This window comes from Rhinoraja longicauda, chromosome 22 (assembly GCF_053455715.1).
Source record: "Rhinoraja longicauda isolate Sanriku21f chromosome 22, sRhiLon1.1, whole genome shotgun sequence".
Lineage (NCBI taxonomy): Eukaryota > Metazoa > Chordata > Chondrichthyes > Rajiformes > Arhynchobatidae > Rhinoraja > Rhinoraja longicauda.
This window is the reverse complement of record NC_135974.1, coordinates 16,562,016-16,581,011: the sequence shown is the minus strand read 5'-3', so window position 1 is coordinate 16,581,011 and position 18,996 is coordinate 16,562,016. Positions and strand designations below refer to the sequence as shown.

The 18,996-nt window shown below is 50.4% G+C and overlaps 1 protein-coding gene across 1 annotated transcript in view; it reads right to left on the bottom strand.

The window, feature by feature from the left end:
- Window positions 1-297: 297 nt before the first annotated feature.
- Window positions 298-18,996, bottom strand: part of rbpjl (recombination signal binding protein for immunoglobulin kappa J region-like) — a 35,258-nt gene continuing 16,559 nt past the window's right edge. The window contains exons 5-12 of the mRNA XM_078419302.1: window positions 9,879-9,994; window positions 8,934-9,108; window positions 7,812-7,949; window positions 6,749-6,858; window positions 4,973-5,113; window positions 4,112-4,267; window positions 2,390-2,493; window positions 298-754 (exon numbers count right to left, since the gene is read on the bottom strand). Of these exons, the coding sequence (XP_078275428.1) occupies window positions 481-754; window positions 2,390-2,493; window positions 4,112-4,267; window positions 4,973-5,113; window positions 6,749-6,858; window positions 7,812-7,949; window positions 8,934-9,108; window positions 9,879-9,994 (1,214 nt within the window). The 3' untranslated portion in view covers window positions 298-480. The remainder of the gene's footprint in view (window positions 755-2,389; window positions 2,494-4,111; window positions 4,268-4,972; window positions 5,114-6,748; window positions 6,859-7,811; window positions 7,950-8,933; window positions 9,109-9,878; window positions 9,995-18,996) is intronic.

The following is an 18,996-nucleotide window of genomic DNA, read 5'->3' as shown; positions in this document are numbered from 1 at the left end:
CGTATAAATGTCAGTCATTACACACATTCCACAATAAAAAAGGATGGCACTGAAACAATTATTCTTTATTTTTCTCCAGGTAGGATTTACCATAAATGTTTAGGAAGGAACTGCAGATGCTGGTTTAAACCGAAGATACACGCAAAAAGATGGAGTAATTCAACGGGTCAGGCAGCATCTCTGGAGAAAAGGATTAGGTGACGTTTTGGGTCGAGTCATCTGAAGAAGGGTCTTGACTCGAAACGTTACCCATTTCCTTTCTCTGGAGATGCTGCCTGACCCGCTGAGTTACTCCAGCTTTTTGTGTTTACCATTAATGTTAGCTGATTGCAAGCACGGGGAAACGATTCCGTAAATAAGGGGGAGTAAAGGTGGGTAGTTGGTGGACTGAGCGTAAACCAATACAGGACATTGACCTCAGGGTGATGGCAAGTCCTAGAGACATGGCCCAGGGGCAGAGCACGGTGCCTCCCTACCCCATCAGCTCTGCATGAAGAGATGGAAGTTAGTGCGAGTGAACTCCTGGTGGATGTTGTTCAAGAAGTTGTCTGAGTCCTCGGGGTCCTCCTGGGCCACCCTCGGGATGGTGAAGCAACTCTGCTCGGGGGTGTAGGTGAAGGAGAAGGTGCTGGAGAAGATGGCGCCATCGCTCCTTATCAGAAACAGGGGGGCGGTGACGGGCTGGCGAAACCAGCGCCACTCTGTGCTGTACGAGCTGATATCAGGCACCACGCACAGCAGCGACTTGGGGTCCCTGTCGAGAGAAGGCGTTGGGCAGTTTAGTTTAGTTTAGAGATACATCGCAGAAACTGGCCCTTTGGCCCACCGAGTCCGCGCCAACCAGCGATCCCCGTACACGAACACTATTGTACACACTAGGGGCAATTTACAATTTTTACCAAAGCCAATTAACCTACAAACTTGCATGTTTTTGGAGTGTGGGAGGAAACCAGAGCACCCGGGGAAAACCCACATGGTCACAGGGAGAATGTGCGAACTCCATACAGACAGCATCCGTAGGCAGGATCGAACCCGGGTCGCTGGTGCTGTAAGGCAGCAACTCTACCGCTGCGCCACCATGCTGCCCCTATTAGATGGAGCACTCAGAGGAAACCCACACCCACGTGATCACAGGCAGAACGTGTTCATTACACAGGCACAGCACCAGAGGTCAGGATCGAACCCAGGTCTCTGGCGCTGTGAGGCAGCATCTCTACCAGCCATGCCACTGACTGTGCCACCCTTTATGTCCAAATTCCATGCCCACTTCCATCCCCGCCCGTCACACTGCCTCAGTTGCTTCAATACCTTTCATTTTCGTCATCCCAGCATGGCATCAGGCCCTTCGGCCCGTCAGATCCGTGCCGACCATGGTGCCAATTTAAATTAACTGAAGCAATTTAGCCTATAAGCCTGTACATCTTTGGAGTGTGGGAGGAAGCCAGAGCACCCATAGAAAATCTACACGGTCACAGGGAGAATGTGCAAGGGCTGCACAGTGACACAAAAGTAAAGTTGTTACCTTACTGTGCCAGACACCCGGGCTCAATCCTGGCTACGGGTGCTGTAACATCAACATTCTGTCTGTGTGGAGTTTGCACATTCTCCCTGTGACTGCGTAGATTTTCTATGGGTGCTCTGGTTTCCTCCCACACTCCAAATATGTACAGGCTTATAGGCTAAATGGCTTCAGTAAATTGTCCCTAGTGTTTTATGATAATGTTAATGTACAGGGATCATTGGTTGGCGCAGACTCAGTGGGCCAAAGGGCCTGTTTCCATGTTGTATCTCTAAAGTCTAAAGTTTAAAGACCTGCGCATGGTCTGTATCCCAAGAACATAGAACAGAATAGCACAGGAACAGGCCCTTCGGCTCACAATGTCTGTGCCGACATATGCACCATTCTTTTGTGAGTGGCTGGAACTATCTGCCGGGGTTAGTGGTTGAGGAAGATTTGTTAGTGGTATTTAAGAGACTTTTGGATGGGCACATACTTTGCAAGGAATGGAGGGAAATGAATGAAGTGCATGCAGATAAGAATTGACATCAAGTTCAGCACAGTCATAGTGGGCTTAATGGCCTGTTCTTGTGGTGTACTGTTCTGTGTTCTGTCTAGATATATTGCACATAGAATATAGAGTGCCGCACAGGAACAGGTGCGACACAAAATGCTGGAGTAACTCAGCGGGTCAGGCAACTTCTCTGAAGAACATAGATAGTGATGTTTCTGGTGTGGGCCCTTCTTCAGACTGAAACGTCGCCTATCCATGTTCTCCACAGTTGCTGCCTAATCTGCTGAGTTACTCCAGCACTTTGTGTCCCTTTTTGTAAACCAGCATCTGCTGTTCTTTGTTCCGACGAGAACAGCTGGTTGTAACATCTGCCTTACCTGTACATTGTTTCTGCCTCCACATTGCCGAACCACACCTTCAGGTTGGGAGTGAAGCTTTCTCCTTGTACTTCTAACGTCGCCACGTCACCTCCTCCGTTCAGCTTGGGAAACAAGAGCAAATTGTGGCGCGTCACAGCTACCGGAACAGAGCTGATGAGACCAAACCCAACACCAAGCAGTATCTAATTAATGACTCGGCCCCCAAGTCAAACCCTCTCTCTTCCACCGCTGGGTTTTGAGGATGTGTGTCAAGCGATTCATTTAGATGAAACCAGAAACCAGTCAGGCAGATCTTTCCGGTCCTGGGCAAGGAATATTCACAGAATAGCTTGCAAAGGAGATCGCCACTCTAATGGACATATCTTTAGAAAGATTAGGAGGAATTTCTTTAGTCGGAGGGTAGTGAATCTGTGGAATTCGTTGCCGCAGATGGCTGTGGAGGCCAAGTCACTGGGTGGTTTTAAAGTTGGGGTTGGCAGGTTCTTGAATAGTAACGGTTGCACTCTTGTACTTGTGTTTAGTTTGGAGATACAACATGGAAACAGGCCCTTCAGCCCCTGAGTTCATTCCGACCATCGGCCCGTTCACACTAATTCTATGTTATCCCATTTTCGCATTCACTCCCCACACACTAGGGGCAATTTACAGAAGGCTAATTAACCTACAAACTCACATGTCTTTGGAATGTGTGAGGAATCCGGAGCAAACCTAAACCTAAGGCAAGATGTAGACTCAAGGAACTGCAGATGCTGGTTTACACAAAAGGACATAAAGCGTTGGAGTAACTCAGCGGGTCAGGCAGCATCTCTGGAGAACATGGATAGGTGACGTTTCAGGTCGGGATTCTTCTTCTGATTGATTGAGGGTAGGTGCGGGAGGGTAGAGTGGGTGGAAATTGAACCAGGACGAGAGGAGAGGCACCACCAAGCCTGGCAGGTAAACATAAGACACCCAAGCTAAGCTGAATAATCTTAAGTTACTTGGTTTGTCCTTCGTTTTGTAAACAACATCAATTGTTCAGCAACACTTGTGTGGCCAGAGAGGTCTGTGAATGTCACATTTTCAGAGGTGCTGCAAAGATCTGACGAGGGTGATGATGCTTTATTGTCACATGTACCTATGTTCCTCGGTACAGGGAAATTCTTTGTTTTGCATACAGGTCCACCACCAACTTTCCAGCACCCTTAGTGCCAGAGCCTAGTCATATTATCCGTTTTGCAAGACAAATGGAGGTCAAAGCCTTGGGGGGGGGGGGAGGGGAGGTGAGGCAGGGTGGGGGGAGGGTGCTGAGATACCAGCCCGCAAAGTCAGCCGTGTAAGCCAGCTATGGGAACGGAGAACGGACCTGCCGTAGTTCCAGAAACCTGCCCGCGAGTTCAATCCACCACGGAAGGCCCAATGAGGTTGAGATTGGCCACCTCACCCGGTCCAGGCGCCACATTTTTGGGTGGACTTCCAGGGGACATTTCAAGAACACTCTCGTGATTTTGTCCGGGTTAAAGGAGGTGTCAGACCACCAGTTGCCGATAAAATCAGTGGTGGACCAGTACAATCCAGTAAAAGTGTACTATAGATAAGCACAAAAGTGCAACAACTGGAGCGTAATCGTAGACTTCACCGAGACTAAGTATCGGCACGTTTCTGGCGCCAACAAAGTTTCATATTTAGACTAGATTGGGTGTCAGGAAGGTGGCGACTCATTGTGGACTTAGATCTCACCTCAAGGTTGCAGATGACAGGAACAGGGGTGACGGGAGAGTGGGGCTGAGCCAGACTCTCACTGAATGTGTACTCTACCACCTCGGTCCCAATAATGGTCCAGCAGGCACCGTCACTCAGCACCTCCTTGTTGGCTTCATTGCTGCAAGGCATGGCCTGGTAATGTCACAACACAACAACAAGGTCAGTTATTCAAAAAGGGCTGTCAGCATCACTGACCCACACCACCCTGGCCTCACTCTCATCACTGTCCCACACCACCCTGGTCTCACTCATCACTGACCCACACCACCCTGGCCTCACTCATCACTGACCCACACCACCCTGGTCTCACTCATCACTGACCCACACCACCCTGGCCTCACTCATCACTGACCCACACCACCCTGGTCTCACTCATCACTGTCCCACACCACCCTGGCCTCACTCATCACTGACCCACACCACCCTGGCCTCACTCTCATCACTGACCCACACCACCCTGGCCTCACTCTCATCACTGACCCACACCACCCTGGCCTCACTCTCATCACTGACCCACACCACCCTGGCCTCACTCAGCACTGACCCACACCACCCTGGCCTCACTCTCATCACTGACCCACACCACCCTAGCCTCACTCTCATCACTGACCCACACCACCCTGGCCTCACTCTCACTTCGAGAGCCCAAGTCAAGAGTGTTTCACTGTCAGATGTACCGGTGATGAGCCAATGACAGTCTTACTCGCTGCAGCGTAACAAGACTGTAAACTCAATACTCACAGATAATATTTAATAAATAAAAACTTTTTTTTACAGTTGGACCGGCCCCGGGGCAAAGGCCCGGGAATGGAAAGGCAGCTCATGGTCAATATCTACCTGGAACTGTATGATCTTCTCGTTGGAGAGACACAGGTACATGCCGTTGGTGTCCTTGATGTGGAAGGCGCACTTGTGGAGTTGAGAAACAGGCTCGTCTACATCCAACACTGCATACTGCTTGCACACCTTCCGAATGATCTGTCCACACAATTACCACAGGGAGAAACAATATACTTTATTGCTTTTCTTTCCCAAATGTGCTCACTTCAAAAATCTGCAGCACCCAACTTTGCACAAAGTATGGTCTCATAGAGTCCATACTTGCATCATGCAGCATGGGAACAGCTCCTTCGGCCCTACTTTTATTTAGTTTAGTTTAGTTTATTGTCATGTGTACTGTCTTACAGTGAAAAGCTTTCTTGTTGCGTGCTATCCAGTCAGTTGAAAGACTATACATGATTACACTAGTCCCACCTGTCTGCGTTTGGCCCATATCCCTCTAAACCTTTCCTATTTCCTAAAGAGCAATATGCCAATGATCAGATAATCTCTTTCAGTGATGTTAATCAAGGGATAAACATCAACCACAGACACTGGGGATGACTTTACTACCTTCCTTCAAGAAAGGCAGCTCACGGTCAATATCTATCTGGAACTGTATGATCTTCTCGTTGGAGAGACACAGGTACATGCCGTTGGTGTCCTTGATGTGGAAACCGTTCGAGAGGTTTCTTGTACATCTAGGTGGTGAGTAGCAAGGGCCTTGGATTAATGTCTCATTGTAATGGTGGCTTCTCTGACTGGTGTGTAATCCTGCAACACCACCCAGTCTAGAGCCGGGGGGGGATCTCATTGAAACCTATGAAAGGTCCAGATAGAGTGAATGTGGAAAGGATGTTTCCAGTAGTGGGAGAGTCTAGAAGCAGAGGGCACTGCCTCAGAATACAAAGATGAACCTTTCGAATGGAGATGAGGAGGAATTTCTTTAGCCATGGGGATGGTGAATCTGTGGAATTCTTTGCCACCGATGGCTGTGGAGGCCGTCATTGGGATTTTTAAAGCCGTGATTGACAGATTCTTGATTAGTAAGGGTGTCACTAATTATGAGGAGATGGCAGGACAATGGGGTTGAGAGGGAAAAATAGATCAGGCATGATTGAATGGCAGAATAGACTCGATGGGCTGAATGGCCTAATTCTGCTCCAATGTCTTTGGGCTTATGGTCCAGAGAGAGTCTCAAACCTGTACTCTTCTGTTTTGGGCAGGAGGCAAGGGTTAAGGCCACTGAGCCACATCCATCACTATACTTTAACAAACCTGCTTATTAAACACACTTCAAGGCAGGCTTTCTTTGACGTGGCGTTTTTGTACCTCTTCAACAATCTTCAAAGCATTATTTCTACACATTAGAACTCTCATTTTCGAGGATATCTTCGACTCAAAGTGGGTGAGAAAATAATACTCAGAAGCGGTGCAATGGCGTAACTGTAGAGCCACTGCCTCACAGCACCTGAGACGCGGGGGCAATCCTGATCCCTGGTGCTGTCCGTGTGGAGTTTGCAGGTCCTCCTTGTGACCGTGTGGGTTTCCTCTGGGTGCTCCGGTTTCCTCCCACATCCTAAAGACGTGCGGGTTTGCAGGTTAATTTGCCCTCTATAAGTTGCTAGTGTGTAGGGAGTGGATGAGATAATGGGATAAAATAGAACTAGTGCGAACAGGTGATGGACGGTCAGTGCGACCCCGATGGGCCGAAGGGTCTGTTTCCATATTGTATCTCTAAACTAATGTAAGATTGGGACTTGTCTGCAATGACCAGCAAGAAGACACTCGTACCATGCTGGGCAGGGAGACTCCAGAAGAGGTGCAGATTAATTTGACGGCTGATCCATATCGGATATACCCATCGCGTGGATAAAATTCACCCTTACGGCTGGAGTCATTGTCTGTAGGGGAAACAAGTGGCTTTAGATTAGGGTGGAGAACAGAGAGAGGAGTTTAGCTTAAGTTTAGTTTTAATATAGTTTAATCATGCATAGAAACAGGTCTTACCAAGCCACGTCAACTATCGATCACCCTTTAATAATAATAATATAATAATATGCCTTTATTGTCATTGTACACAAGGTACGACGAAATTAGAAATGCTACAACTGATAACAGTGCGACTTTACTTTTAGACTGTAAACTTTACAGATCCAGACTCCCATTGACTCCAGCTACACTTCACAATGCCTCGGGAAAGCAGCCAACATAATGAAAGACTCGTCCCACCCCAGACATTCCTTCTTCTCCCCACTCCCGTATGTACAAAAGGTACAAAAACCTTGAAAACGTGAACCACCAGACCCAGGAACAGCTTCCACCACTTTCCTCCCACATCCCAAAGACGTGCGGCTTTGTAGGTTAATTGTCCCTCTTTAAATTGTCCCGAGTGTGTAGGGAGTAGATGAGAAATGGGTATAGCATCGAACTAGTGTGAATGGATGATCGATAGTCGGCAAGGACTCGGTGGGCCGAAGGACCTGTTTCCACGCTGTATTTCTTAACTAAACTAATTTTAGCTGTCAGCTTCAGAACAGCACAGTGGCGCAGCGGTAGAGCTGCTGCCTTACAGCGCCAGAGACCCGGGTTTGATCCTGACCACGGGTGCTCTCTGTACGGAGTTTGTACCTTCTCCCTGCGACCTTGTGGGTTTTCTCCAGGTGCGCCGGTTTCCTCCCACACTCCAAAGACGTGCAGGTTTGTAAGTTAATTGGCTTCGGTAAAATTGTACATTGTCCCGAGTGAGTGTAGGGTAGTGTTAGTGTGCGGGGATCGCTGTTCGGTGTGGACTCGGTGGGCTGAAGGGCTTGTTTCTGCGCTGTATCTTCAAACTAAACTAAACGGAAACACTTACCCAGGTGCAGTGTGAAAGCCCCCCATTGCCGGGCACTGGCAATAAACTGCCCTCCATCCACGCAGAGGTACCGTGTACTGACTGTCTGTGATCGCAGCCGATTAAACAGGGCCACCTTGGAGTCTGAAGAAATACACACTGCGCACAAAATGAAAAAAAACAAGAGCTCGTTCAACTCAGCAACAGCTCAACCATATCGAAGCTCTGGCCAGGAAAGCACACCACATCTCTGCTTCTTTTGAAGGCTTAGGAGGTTTGGCATGCCCCCAACAACCCTCACCAACTTCCACAGATGCACCGTAGAAATCATTTTATCAGGAAGCATCACAGCATGGTTTGGGAACAAATCCAACCAAGACCGCAAGAGATTGCAGAGAATTGTGGGTGCAGACCAGACCAGACCATCACACAAACAAGGACAAGTCTCACCCTAGAAACTCCCTCTTCTCCCTTCTGGCAAGAGGTACAGAAACCCACACCTCCAGATTCAGGGACAGTTTCTTTTCAGCTGTTCAGGCAACTGAACCATCTTATTCCAACTAGAGAGCAGTTCTGACCTACCATCTACCTCATTGGAGACCCTAGACTATCTGCACTAAACGTTATTTCCTTTCTCCTATAACTGTACACTGTGGACAGCTTGATTGTAGTCATGTACAGTCTTTCCACTGACTGGATATCACGCAACAAAATGCTTTTCACTGTATCCCGTTGCACGTGACAATAAATTAAACTAAACTAAACTAGCCCTCTGCAAAACTGCCCCTAGTATGTGGGGCATGGATGAGGAAGGAAGTAAAGTCACCCCACTGTCTTGCGTTATTGTTTTTCCTTTGATTAATACCACGGAAAGAGATGATCTGATCATCGACACATTGCTCTTTAGGAAACAGGAAAGGTTTAGAAGCCAGGCGGCTCTTTGAGTGGGGGTCACAGAAGTGAATCTACAATCATTCATTACAACCAAGCTCTTTTACAGCTCAATTGTAATCATGTATAGTCTTTCTGCTGACTGGATTGCACATTACAAAAAAGATTTTCTCTGTACCTTGATACATGTGACAATAAACGAAACGAAACTAAATTAATCTAAATGTGGCCCACTTCGCAAGTAATACTTACACTCGGCATTCTTAATGGACTGCTTTTTCTGGGAAGGTTTTGAAATGACCTTGATGAGTTTGCTGTAGAAGGTGCCGACCTCTTGCCCGTTGCCGAGGAAGAGACGTAAAACGATGCGAAAGTGTTTGCGTTTGTCAGCGTCGGAGACGTACAATGATTTGGCGCAGCCGAACCTCTGCAAGGACAGAGAGTAGATGAGTGAATCATCACGAGCCCCGTCCTCATGACCCCGTTTGTTTTCATGGTCCACCCACCATTGCCCTTGAACTGATCAGGCATTTAAGAGACAACCACATTGGTGAGTCTGAAGTCCAGAGCTCATCAGGGCAGAATTCCTCCCTGATGCTTTTGTTGAGTTTTAGAGGTACAGCATGGAAGCAGGCCCTTCGGCCCACCTAGTTCACACTGACTATTGACCACCCATTCCATAGGTTCTATATTGCCCTATTTTCTCATCCACTCCCTACACACACTAGAGGTGCTTTTGCTGAGGCCAACTAACCTACAAACCCACACGTCTCTCTAAACACCACGTGGAACTCCTTCATTATTTTGGTTTAAAGATACAGCATGGAAACAGGCCATTCGGCCCACCGGGTCCACACCAACCATCGATCACCTGTTCATACCAGTTCTATGTTATCCCACTTTCACATCCACTCCCGACACACACTAGAGGTGATTTTACTGAGGCCAATCATCCTACAAACCCTCACGTCTTTGGGATGTGGGAGGAAATCAGAGCACCCAGAAACTCACACTCACGCTGTCATAGGGACAACGTACAGCTTCCAAGGAGAGAGTGCCTGAGGTCAGGATTGAACCTGGGTCTCTGGCACTCTGCGGCAGCAACTCTACCTGCCATGCTGTGAGGACCTGATCCTATGGCAACACCAGCATCCACTAAGCTAGAGCAAACAGAGGCTACTCTGCTGTCATTATTACCTGTGTGTCAGGCAGTTCTTCGAAGCTGACCTTCAATGCATCTCCTTGACTGGTCGCCACATTATCCAGGCCCATGTAACCAGAGAGTCTGCAGTTCGATTCACTAAGACCCCAGGCTGAAACAAAAACAGATACAGTTTCTTGAAAGTGGCATCACAGGGCAGCACAGCAGTAGAGCTGCTGCCTCACAGCGCTAGAGACCCGGATTTGACCCTGACAACGGATGCTGTCTATAGGGATGCTGTCTATACGTTCTCCCTGTGGCCAAGTGGGTTTTATACAGGTCCTCTGGAATTTCTCCCGTACGCCCAAGACATACAGTTTTGTAGATTAATTGGCTTCAGTAAAATTGTAAATTGTCCCTAGTGTGTAGGATACTGCAAGCGAACCGGGTTTATGATTGCTATCCAGCATGGACTCTGTGGGCCAAAGGGCCTGTTTCCACACTGTATCTCGAAAGTCTAAAGTCTAAGGTAGATAGGGTGGTCAAGAAGGCTTTCAGCATATTGGCCTTCATCAGAGTATTGAGTAGAAAGGTTGGGAGGTCGTGTTACAGTTGTACAAGACATTGGTGAGGTCGTATTTAGAGTATTATGTTCACTTTTGGTCACTCTGTTATATGAAAGATTAACAACATGTTAAGTTGGAAGGGTGCAGAGAAGATTTATGAGGATGGTGCCAGGATCCCTATAAGGAGAGGGAGAGCAGGTTAGAACTTTATTCCTTGGAGCGCAGGAGGATGAAAGATGATCTTATAGAGGTGTATGAGATCACGAGAGGAGTAGATAGGGTAAATATGCAGTCTTTTACCCATAGTAGGGGAATTAAGAACGTGAGGAGGGAAAGAGTTAATAGGAACCTGAGGGACAACATTATTACACAAAAGGCAGTAGGTGTATGGAACAAGGAGGAGGTAGTTGAGGCAGATACGATCACAATGTTAAAGAAACATTGGGGCAGGTACAAGGATGGGATAGGTTTAGAGGGGTATGGGCCAAACGCAGGCAGGTGGGATTAATGTAGATCGGGCATATTGGATGGCGTGGGCAAGTTGGGCCAAAGAGCATGTTTCCACGCTGTATGACTCTATGACACTAGAATGGGTATCGGTGCTCACGGAATAAGTGGATAATACTTTGCCCATTGAAGACACAGAACTGCAGATGCTGGTTTACACAAAAAGACACAAATTATTCCCTTTACCCTGTATCCGTACACTGTGGACGGCTTGATTGTAATGATGTATAGCCTTTTCACTGACAGGACAGCGTGCAACAAAAAAGCTTTTCACTGTACCTTGGTACATGCGACAATAACAAACTAAACTAAACTAAACTCAAAATATGGCAGTGTAGGGGCAAAACTCTGAGTGAATTCAGGGCTGAGGCTCCCAGTAAAGGAATTGAAATATTCACTCAGTATTTACCAAAGACGTACAGGTTTGGGGTCAATTGGATCGGTAAAGATGTAAACTGTCCCTAGAGTGTGTAGGATAGTGTTAGTGTTCGTGGATTGCTGGTCGGTGCGGATTCGGTGTGCCAAAGGCCCTGTTTTCATGCTGTGTCTAAACTAAACTAAACTAAGCCAAAGAATTATTGACATTCATTGTCAAGTCTTCCTTGAATTGGCCAACGGCCCGTGGCCAATGAGTTGGAGTGTTTGAAAATCAGGCCGCACCTCCAGAGATCCAAGCTAAACTTTATACTTTCAATGGAAGACGTCACAGGCCACTACTCGGCATTTCCTCATGGTTTCCCAAATACTGGGGACCACAAGCAATTTGGACCTTTTTCCACTGAGCCTTTGAAGAGATGCAGGTGAGGTAGTTTGAGACTGTATTATTGGATGCATCCGCAAATGGAAAATAGCCCAGGGATTCCCGACCAATATGCCACATCCCAAAATATTGTTTTTGTTAACGAGGCTCCTGCCTGTTCTACCTGCTGCTGATATAAAAGCCAAACAAACCAGACCATTCCTGAGGGAAGCAAATTTTATTAAATAGATTCATAGAGTCACAGTCACACAGCACGGGAATAGGTTCTTCAGCCCAACTTGCCCATGCCGACTGAACTCTCCCATCTACACTAGTCCCACTTGCCCGTGTTTCGCTCACACCCTCTAAATCTTAGATAGACACAAAATGCTAAAGTATCAGCAGGTCGGGCAGCATCTCTGGTGAAAATGCATACGTGACCGGAATCGACAACTATCCATTTGCCCCCAACCCGAAACATCACCTATCCATTTTCTCTGCAGATGCTGCCTGACCCGCTGAGTTACTCCTGAATTTTGTGTCTATCTTTGGTATAAACCAGCATCTGCAATTTTTGTTACACTTATTTCCCTCTAAACTTTTCCTGCCCATGTATCTGTCCAAATGTCTTTGAAATATCGTAAGAGAACCTGCTTCAACTACCTCCTCTGGCAGCTCGTTCCATGTACCCTCCACCCTCTGTGTGAAAAAGACGCCCCTCAAGTTACTATTAAATCTTTTCCATCTCACCTTAAACCTATGTCCTCTAGTTCTTGATCCCTCTAGCCTGGATAAAATGTGCACACTTTCACTGCCTTCCTTTTCAAAGTAAGGGAGATGGGAACCTAACTAAAAATCAAAACAAAGGGCAGCACAATGGTGAGGGGTATGGCGAATCGTAAGGCGATGTGCGTTGAGGTAGACGTTTATTGGAAGACTAACAACCGTGACAAAACCAACGCACTAAACGACAGACAACCATAAATCTTACTGTCTCTCTCTGAGTTCTAAACCAGACTGCTCTGTACCTTTACCTGCGCACCACCTCACCTCTTCTACCAATCAGAGGGTTCGATGGTCTGGACCAATCCCTGTGCCCCTACATGACCCCCCCCAAAACCCTCGGCGCGGTACCGGGCAGGTGCCCGGACCACCCGACCGGAGCGGGTGCGGAGAGGAGAAGGAGACCCCACCGGGGGTGGGGACGGGGAAGCCGGCACCGCGGGAGGAGGGGAAACTGATGGAGCCGGAGGCGGCAGTGGCAAGGCGACCGGGGGAAGAGGAGTCCCGAATGGGGGCAGCGGGGGGGGCAAACTGCTGTACGGGAGCCGCGGCCGGAGGTCGGCCCCGGCGAGGAGGTTGAGCCGCTGTGACGGGCTGGTCTGGGTCCAAATAGGCAGGCTTGAGGCGGGACACCGAGACGACCTCCTGTCGTGTGCCCACTTCTAACGTGAAGGTGACTGTGCCTTTCTTCACTACCCTGAATGGACCCTGGTAAACTGGCCGGAACGGGGGACGGTGGGCATCGATGCGTCGGAACACAAACTCGCAGTCGTCCAAGGCCGGCGGGACATGTGAAGGGGGATCCCCATGACGAGAAGCAGGGACCGGGGCCAGGGACCCCACTCGCGCTCGGAGTGCAGCTAAGAGTGCTGGCATGGAGGGAGGGGGGGTGGAACATTGGTGGAGAACGTCGCCTGGTACCCGCAGGGGTGAGCCATAGACCAGGTCTGCCGAGGAAGCTCCGAGATCGTGCTTCGGAGCCGTGCGGATACCCAGGAGAACCCATGGGTGCTGGTCGGCCCAGTCGGGGCCGGACAGGCGGGCAGTGACGGACGCTTTAAGCTGCCTGTGGAACCGCTCCACCATCCCGTTGGCCTGGGGGTGATAGGCGGTGGTTTGTTGTAATCGGGACCCGCACAGCTGAGTCAGAGCCACCCACAGGGATGAGGTGAATTGGGCGTCCCGGTCGGTAGTGATGACGTCCGGGACGCCGAAACCGTCAACCCAATTTAGTGCCAGAGCCCGAGCGCAGGAGGCTGCTGAGATGTCGGACAACGGGAGCGCCTCTGGCCACCGGGTGAACCGCTCGACTACCGTGAGGAGGTGGGTGTAGCCCCTGGAGTGGGGTAACGGGCCGACGAGATCCACATGGATGTGGAGGAATCGGACTGCGGGGACCGTGAACTGCTGGACGGGGGGCCGAGTGTGCCGGTGTACCTTGGAGGTTTGGCACGGAATGCAGGAGCGGGACCAGGCGGCCACCTGCCTCCGCAGCCCGTGCCAGACAAAGTGAGCCGCAACCAGAGCCGAAGTGGCCCGGATGGACGGATGTGCCAGGCCGTGAATGGTATCAAAAACCTGGCGCCGCATGGAAGTGGGCACTACCGGGTGGGCGCGTGGCAGAGAAACATCGCACCAGAGTTTGGTACGCGTGAGACCACAGGCTACCTGTGCCAACCGCAACCCCGAGGTGGTGTGGGGGTACAGGGAGGGGGTGTCTTCCAGGCGCTGAGCCTCCGCGAGCTCCTGGAAATCCACCCCGGAACTTACCTCGGCAACCGGGGAAACCGCCGGTCTGGACAGGGTTTAGTTTTCCCGCAATGTGCCGAACGTCAGTGGTAAATTCCGAAACGTAAGTGAGGTGTCTCTGCTGGCGGGCCGACCACGGATCGGAAACCTTCAAAAAAGCAAACGTCAGTGGCTTGTGGTCAGTGAAAGCCACGAAAAAGCGACCCTCTAAAAAATAACGAAAATGACGGATCGCCAGGTAGAGGGCCAGGAGTTCCCGATCAAAGGCACTGTCAGCTATCTCGGGGCGAGTAAGCTGGCGGCTGAAAAAGGCCAAAGGGTGCCAGAGGCCGTTAACCTGCTTTTCTAAGACGCCCCCCCACCGCCATGCCGGAGGCATCGACGGTGAGGGCGGTGGGGGCAGAGGAGTGCGGGTGGACGAGCATGGTGGCGTTCGCGAGGGTCAGCATGGCCGCCGCGAAAGCCGTGTTGGCAGCAGGGGACCACACGAGCTCGGTGGGGTTACCCGCGAGGCATTGGAAAAGGGGGCGCATGATGCGAGCTGCCGCCGGGACGAATCGGTGGTAAAAATTCACCATGCCTACAAAATCTTGTAACCCTTTGATAGTGTCGGAGCGGGGAAAAGAGCGGATAGCAGCCACCTTCTCGGGCAAGGGAACGGCACCGGCCTGTGTGATCCGATGACCCAGGAAATCGACTGAGGATAGTCCGAATTGGCATTTGGACGGGTGTAGGATCAGACCGTGGTCCTGCAACCTTTGGAATATGGAGCGCAGGTGTTCGTTAGCCGACCGACTTGCCACAAGAATATCGTCCAGATAGATGAACACAAAAGGCATACCCCGACCCACATGATCCATGAGGCGTTGAAACGCCTGGGCGGCGTTTTTGAGGCCGAAAGGCATCCATAGCCACTCAAAAAGCCCGAACGGGGTGATCGTGGCGGTCTTTGGGATGTCTGCAGGGCGAACCGGGATCTGGTGATACCCTCGGACTAAGTCCAGTTTTGAGAATACCGTGGCACCCTCCAGGCTGGCGGAAAAATCCTGAATATGCGGGATCGGGTATCGGTCAGCCGTGGTGATGGCGTTCAGACGTCGGTAATCGCCACACGGTCTCCACCCCCCAGATGCTTTTGGGACCATGTGTAACGGTGAGGCCCACGGGCTGTCCGACGGGCGCACGATCCCCAGCCGTTCCAAAGTGAGGAACTCTTCGCGAGCGACTGCCAGCTTATCAGGGGGTAGGCGTCGGGCTCGGGCGAAAACAGGCGGTCCCTCCGTAGGGATGAAGTGTACGACTCCGTGCTTGGCGGCAGGTGTGTCGAAACGCTGGACTAGGAGCTCCGGGAATTCAGCGAGTATCGCAGCAAACGGGTCGGAGGTCGTGGTGACGGCCTGGACGGTCGGGCTGGATGACACGGAAACCGAAGGAGCGGGGGGGGGGTCAACGCTACTGGACGACGGCTGCAGGCTCTTCCCGCGGACGTCAGGGATCAATGAGAAAGCCCAAAGGAAATCCGCTCCCAGGATTGCCTGGCCTACATCTGCGATGATGAAAGTCCAGTTGTAGGTCCTGGGGCCAAAGGACAGGGACATGTCCCGTGTTCCGTAGGTACGGACAGGGCTGCCGTTCACCGCAATGAGTGGGGGGCCGGTCTTACCTGATCGCGCTTCCTGGCAGGATGGAGGCACAATGCTGATGATCGTCCCGGTGTCCACGAGGAAAACGGTACCTGTATGTTGCTCAGCAAGGTAGAGGCGATGGTTCTGGCCGATCGAGATTGCCTCTACATTTGACCGAGAATGTGCAGAGGCTTCAACAGTTGCGTGCCACTGCTCCCCACCGTTTATGAAAGAAACACCAGCCGCGCTGGTGTGTTTCTATGTCGCGGGCCTGTTTCAAAATGGCCGCTGTCGACGTAGCAGCTTGGCGGGTCTTTTGAAAAGTGGCGGGCAGATGGGCGCCATCTTGGCCGCGTGATCGGTCGCTCACCGGTGTGGAAACCCGATTTACTGATCCGGGGCGCCTCGCCTTTGCCGCGACCAGTGCGTCCGCCTTTTCTGCGAAATCCATCGGGTCCCCGAAAGTAACGTCTGCTAGGACTACGCGGACGTCCTCTGGCAGCTTCTCGCGGAATGCCTCCTCGAACATGAGGCATTTGGTGTGCTCTCCCGCTAGAGTCATCATCTCCGTCATGAGGACCGACAGCGGTCGGTCCCCTAGCTCAGGTAAGTGCAGGAGTGTGCTGGCCCGCTGTTGTTGGCTGCGGCCGAAGGTTTTCAGCAGCAGCGACTTGAGGCCCGCATACTTGCTGGTTTCTGGCGGGTCGGTGACGTACTGCACGACCCGTGCGGACGTCTCCGACGGCAGGACGCTCAATAGATGGTAGAACCTGGTCTCGTCCTCCTGTACTACCTGGAGGTGGAACTGTGCCTCCACTTGGGCGAACCACAGGCGTGGTTGGTGGGCCCAGAACGGGGGCAGATGAACGCCGACTGCGTTCGGCGTCGATGCCTCCCGATGGGACATCTTGGTGATCTGTGATCACGTCGGGGTCACCACTATGGCGAGTCGTAAGGCGATGTGCGTTGAGGTAGACGTTTATGGGAAGACGAACAACCGTGACAAAACCAACGCACTAAACGACAGACAACCATAAATCTTACTGTCTCTCTCGGAGCTCTAAACCAGACTGCCTGGTTCCTTTACCTGCGCACCACCTCACCTCTTCTACCAATCAGAGGGTTCGATGGTCTGGACCAATCCCTGTGCCCCTACAGGGGCATCTTTTTCACATGGAAGGGTACATGGAACGAGCTGCCAGAGGAGGTAGTTGAGGCGGGTCCTCTTGCAACATTTCAAAGACATTTGGACAGATACAAGGGCAGGAAAAGTTTAGAGGGAAATAAATGGAACAAAAATACACCAGCACTGTCCTGCACATTAGGGACAATTGACACAGAAGCCAGTTAACCTACAAACCTGCACGTCTTTTGGAGTGTGGGAGGAAACCGGAGCACCCGGAGAAAACCCACGCAGATCAAGGGGAGAACGTCCAAACTCCATACAGACAGCACCCGTGGTCAGTATCGAACCCGGGTCTCCAGCGTTGTGAGGGAGTAGCCCCTCTGCTGCACCACCGTCACCCGCTGAGTTACTCCAGCACCTTGCTTCTTATCGTCTCTGTACCCACCATTAAAGTGAAGACTGACAACACGGTCAAGACTGTTCCTGTCTTTCTATCTCGTCTGGTCCTGTGGCGTGAATCTACACATAGACTAGCCCTGATTAAAGAATGCACTTGCACTGCCAAGAAATGTTATCCTTGGTCTGTGATAATTCTGGTGCAAAATTCCTCTAACCCTTGGGTGCAAACCTCACTGCCCAGTACACTTAATAGTTCATTCAGAGATTCAATTCACAGAAAGCTGGCAGAGTCTCGGACTCCAGTCCAGAGCCACGAAGCTCCTAAACCATCCTGTTACCTCCATGTTAAGCTTGGCAGAGAGATGCTTTGGATTTGTGGACACAGATTTGCTCAAGGCAAATGACTGAGAGGCATTTCATGCCTGTTTTGGGAATTCTGTACATTGGGAATAAACGGGATGTGGTTGAGCGCAAGGCTTTACTCAGATTGGAATTCCTGTACATTGATTCAGGATCGCTTTACGTGATGTCGGTCTTCACCTTAATGGTGGGGACAAGGAGGATAAGAAGCAAAAGGACACAAAATACTGGAGTAACTCAGCAGGTCATGCAGCATCTCTGGAGAAAAAATTGGTGTGGCCACATTTAGAGAATTGTGTTCAGTTCCGGGCACCATGTTAAAGGAAAGATATTTTCAAGCTGAAAAGGGTGCAGAGAAGAATTATGAGGATGTTGCCAGGACTTGAGGGCCTGAGCTATAGGGAGAGGGTGAGCAGGCTAGGTCTTTATTCATTGGAGCGCAGGAGGATGAGGGATGATCTTATAGAGGTGTGCAAAAATCACAAGAGGAGTAGATCGGGCAGATGCACAGAGACTCTTGCCTAGAGTTGGGGAATCGAGAACTAGTGAACATAGTTTTAAGGAGAGGGTGGAAAGATTTAATAGGAAACTGAGGGGTAACTGTTTTACACAAAGGGTGGTGGGTGTATGGAACGAGCTGCTGGAGGTGATTGTTGAGACAGGTACTATCGCAACGCTTAAGAAACATTTAGACAGGTATATGGATAGGGCAGGTTTGGAGGGATATGGGCCAAACGCAAGCAGGTGGGACTAGTGTAGATTGGGCATGTTGGCCGGTGTGGCCAAATCGGGCTGAAGGGGCTGTTTCCACGCTGTAAGACTCTATGACTATAATGTGGATAGGTGACGTTTCGGATTGGGACCCTTCTTCAGACTGATTGTAGTCCCGATCCCGATTGGGTCCCGATCCAAAACGTCACCTATCCATGTTCTCCAGAGGTGCAGCCTGACCTGCTGAGTTACTCCTGCACCTTTTGTCCGTTTGTGTAAAGCAAAATCTGCAGTTGCTTGTTTCTACAAGGATAAGAAGCAAATCATCTTAGAGCGATCAAACCTGCTCCCAAAAGCGCTCTGGAACAGGTTGGTGCTTCTGCTCGGAGCTAGCATTGTCCTAACTTTAGTTTAGGTTAGTTGGGAGATAATGTTTGGAAACAGTCCCTTTTGGCCCATCGAGTTACTGTTGACCAACGATCATCTGTACAGTAGCTCTGTCCTACACTCTAGGGACAATTTACAGTGGCCAATTAATGAACAAACCCCTGTAGGAAAGAACTGCAGATGCTGGTTTAAATCGGTAGACACAAATGCTGGAGTAACTCA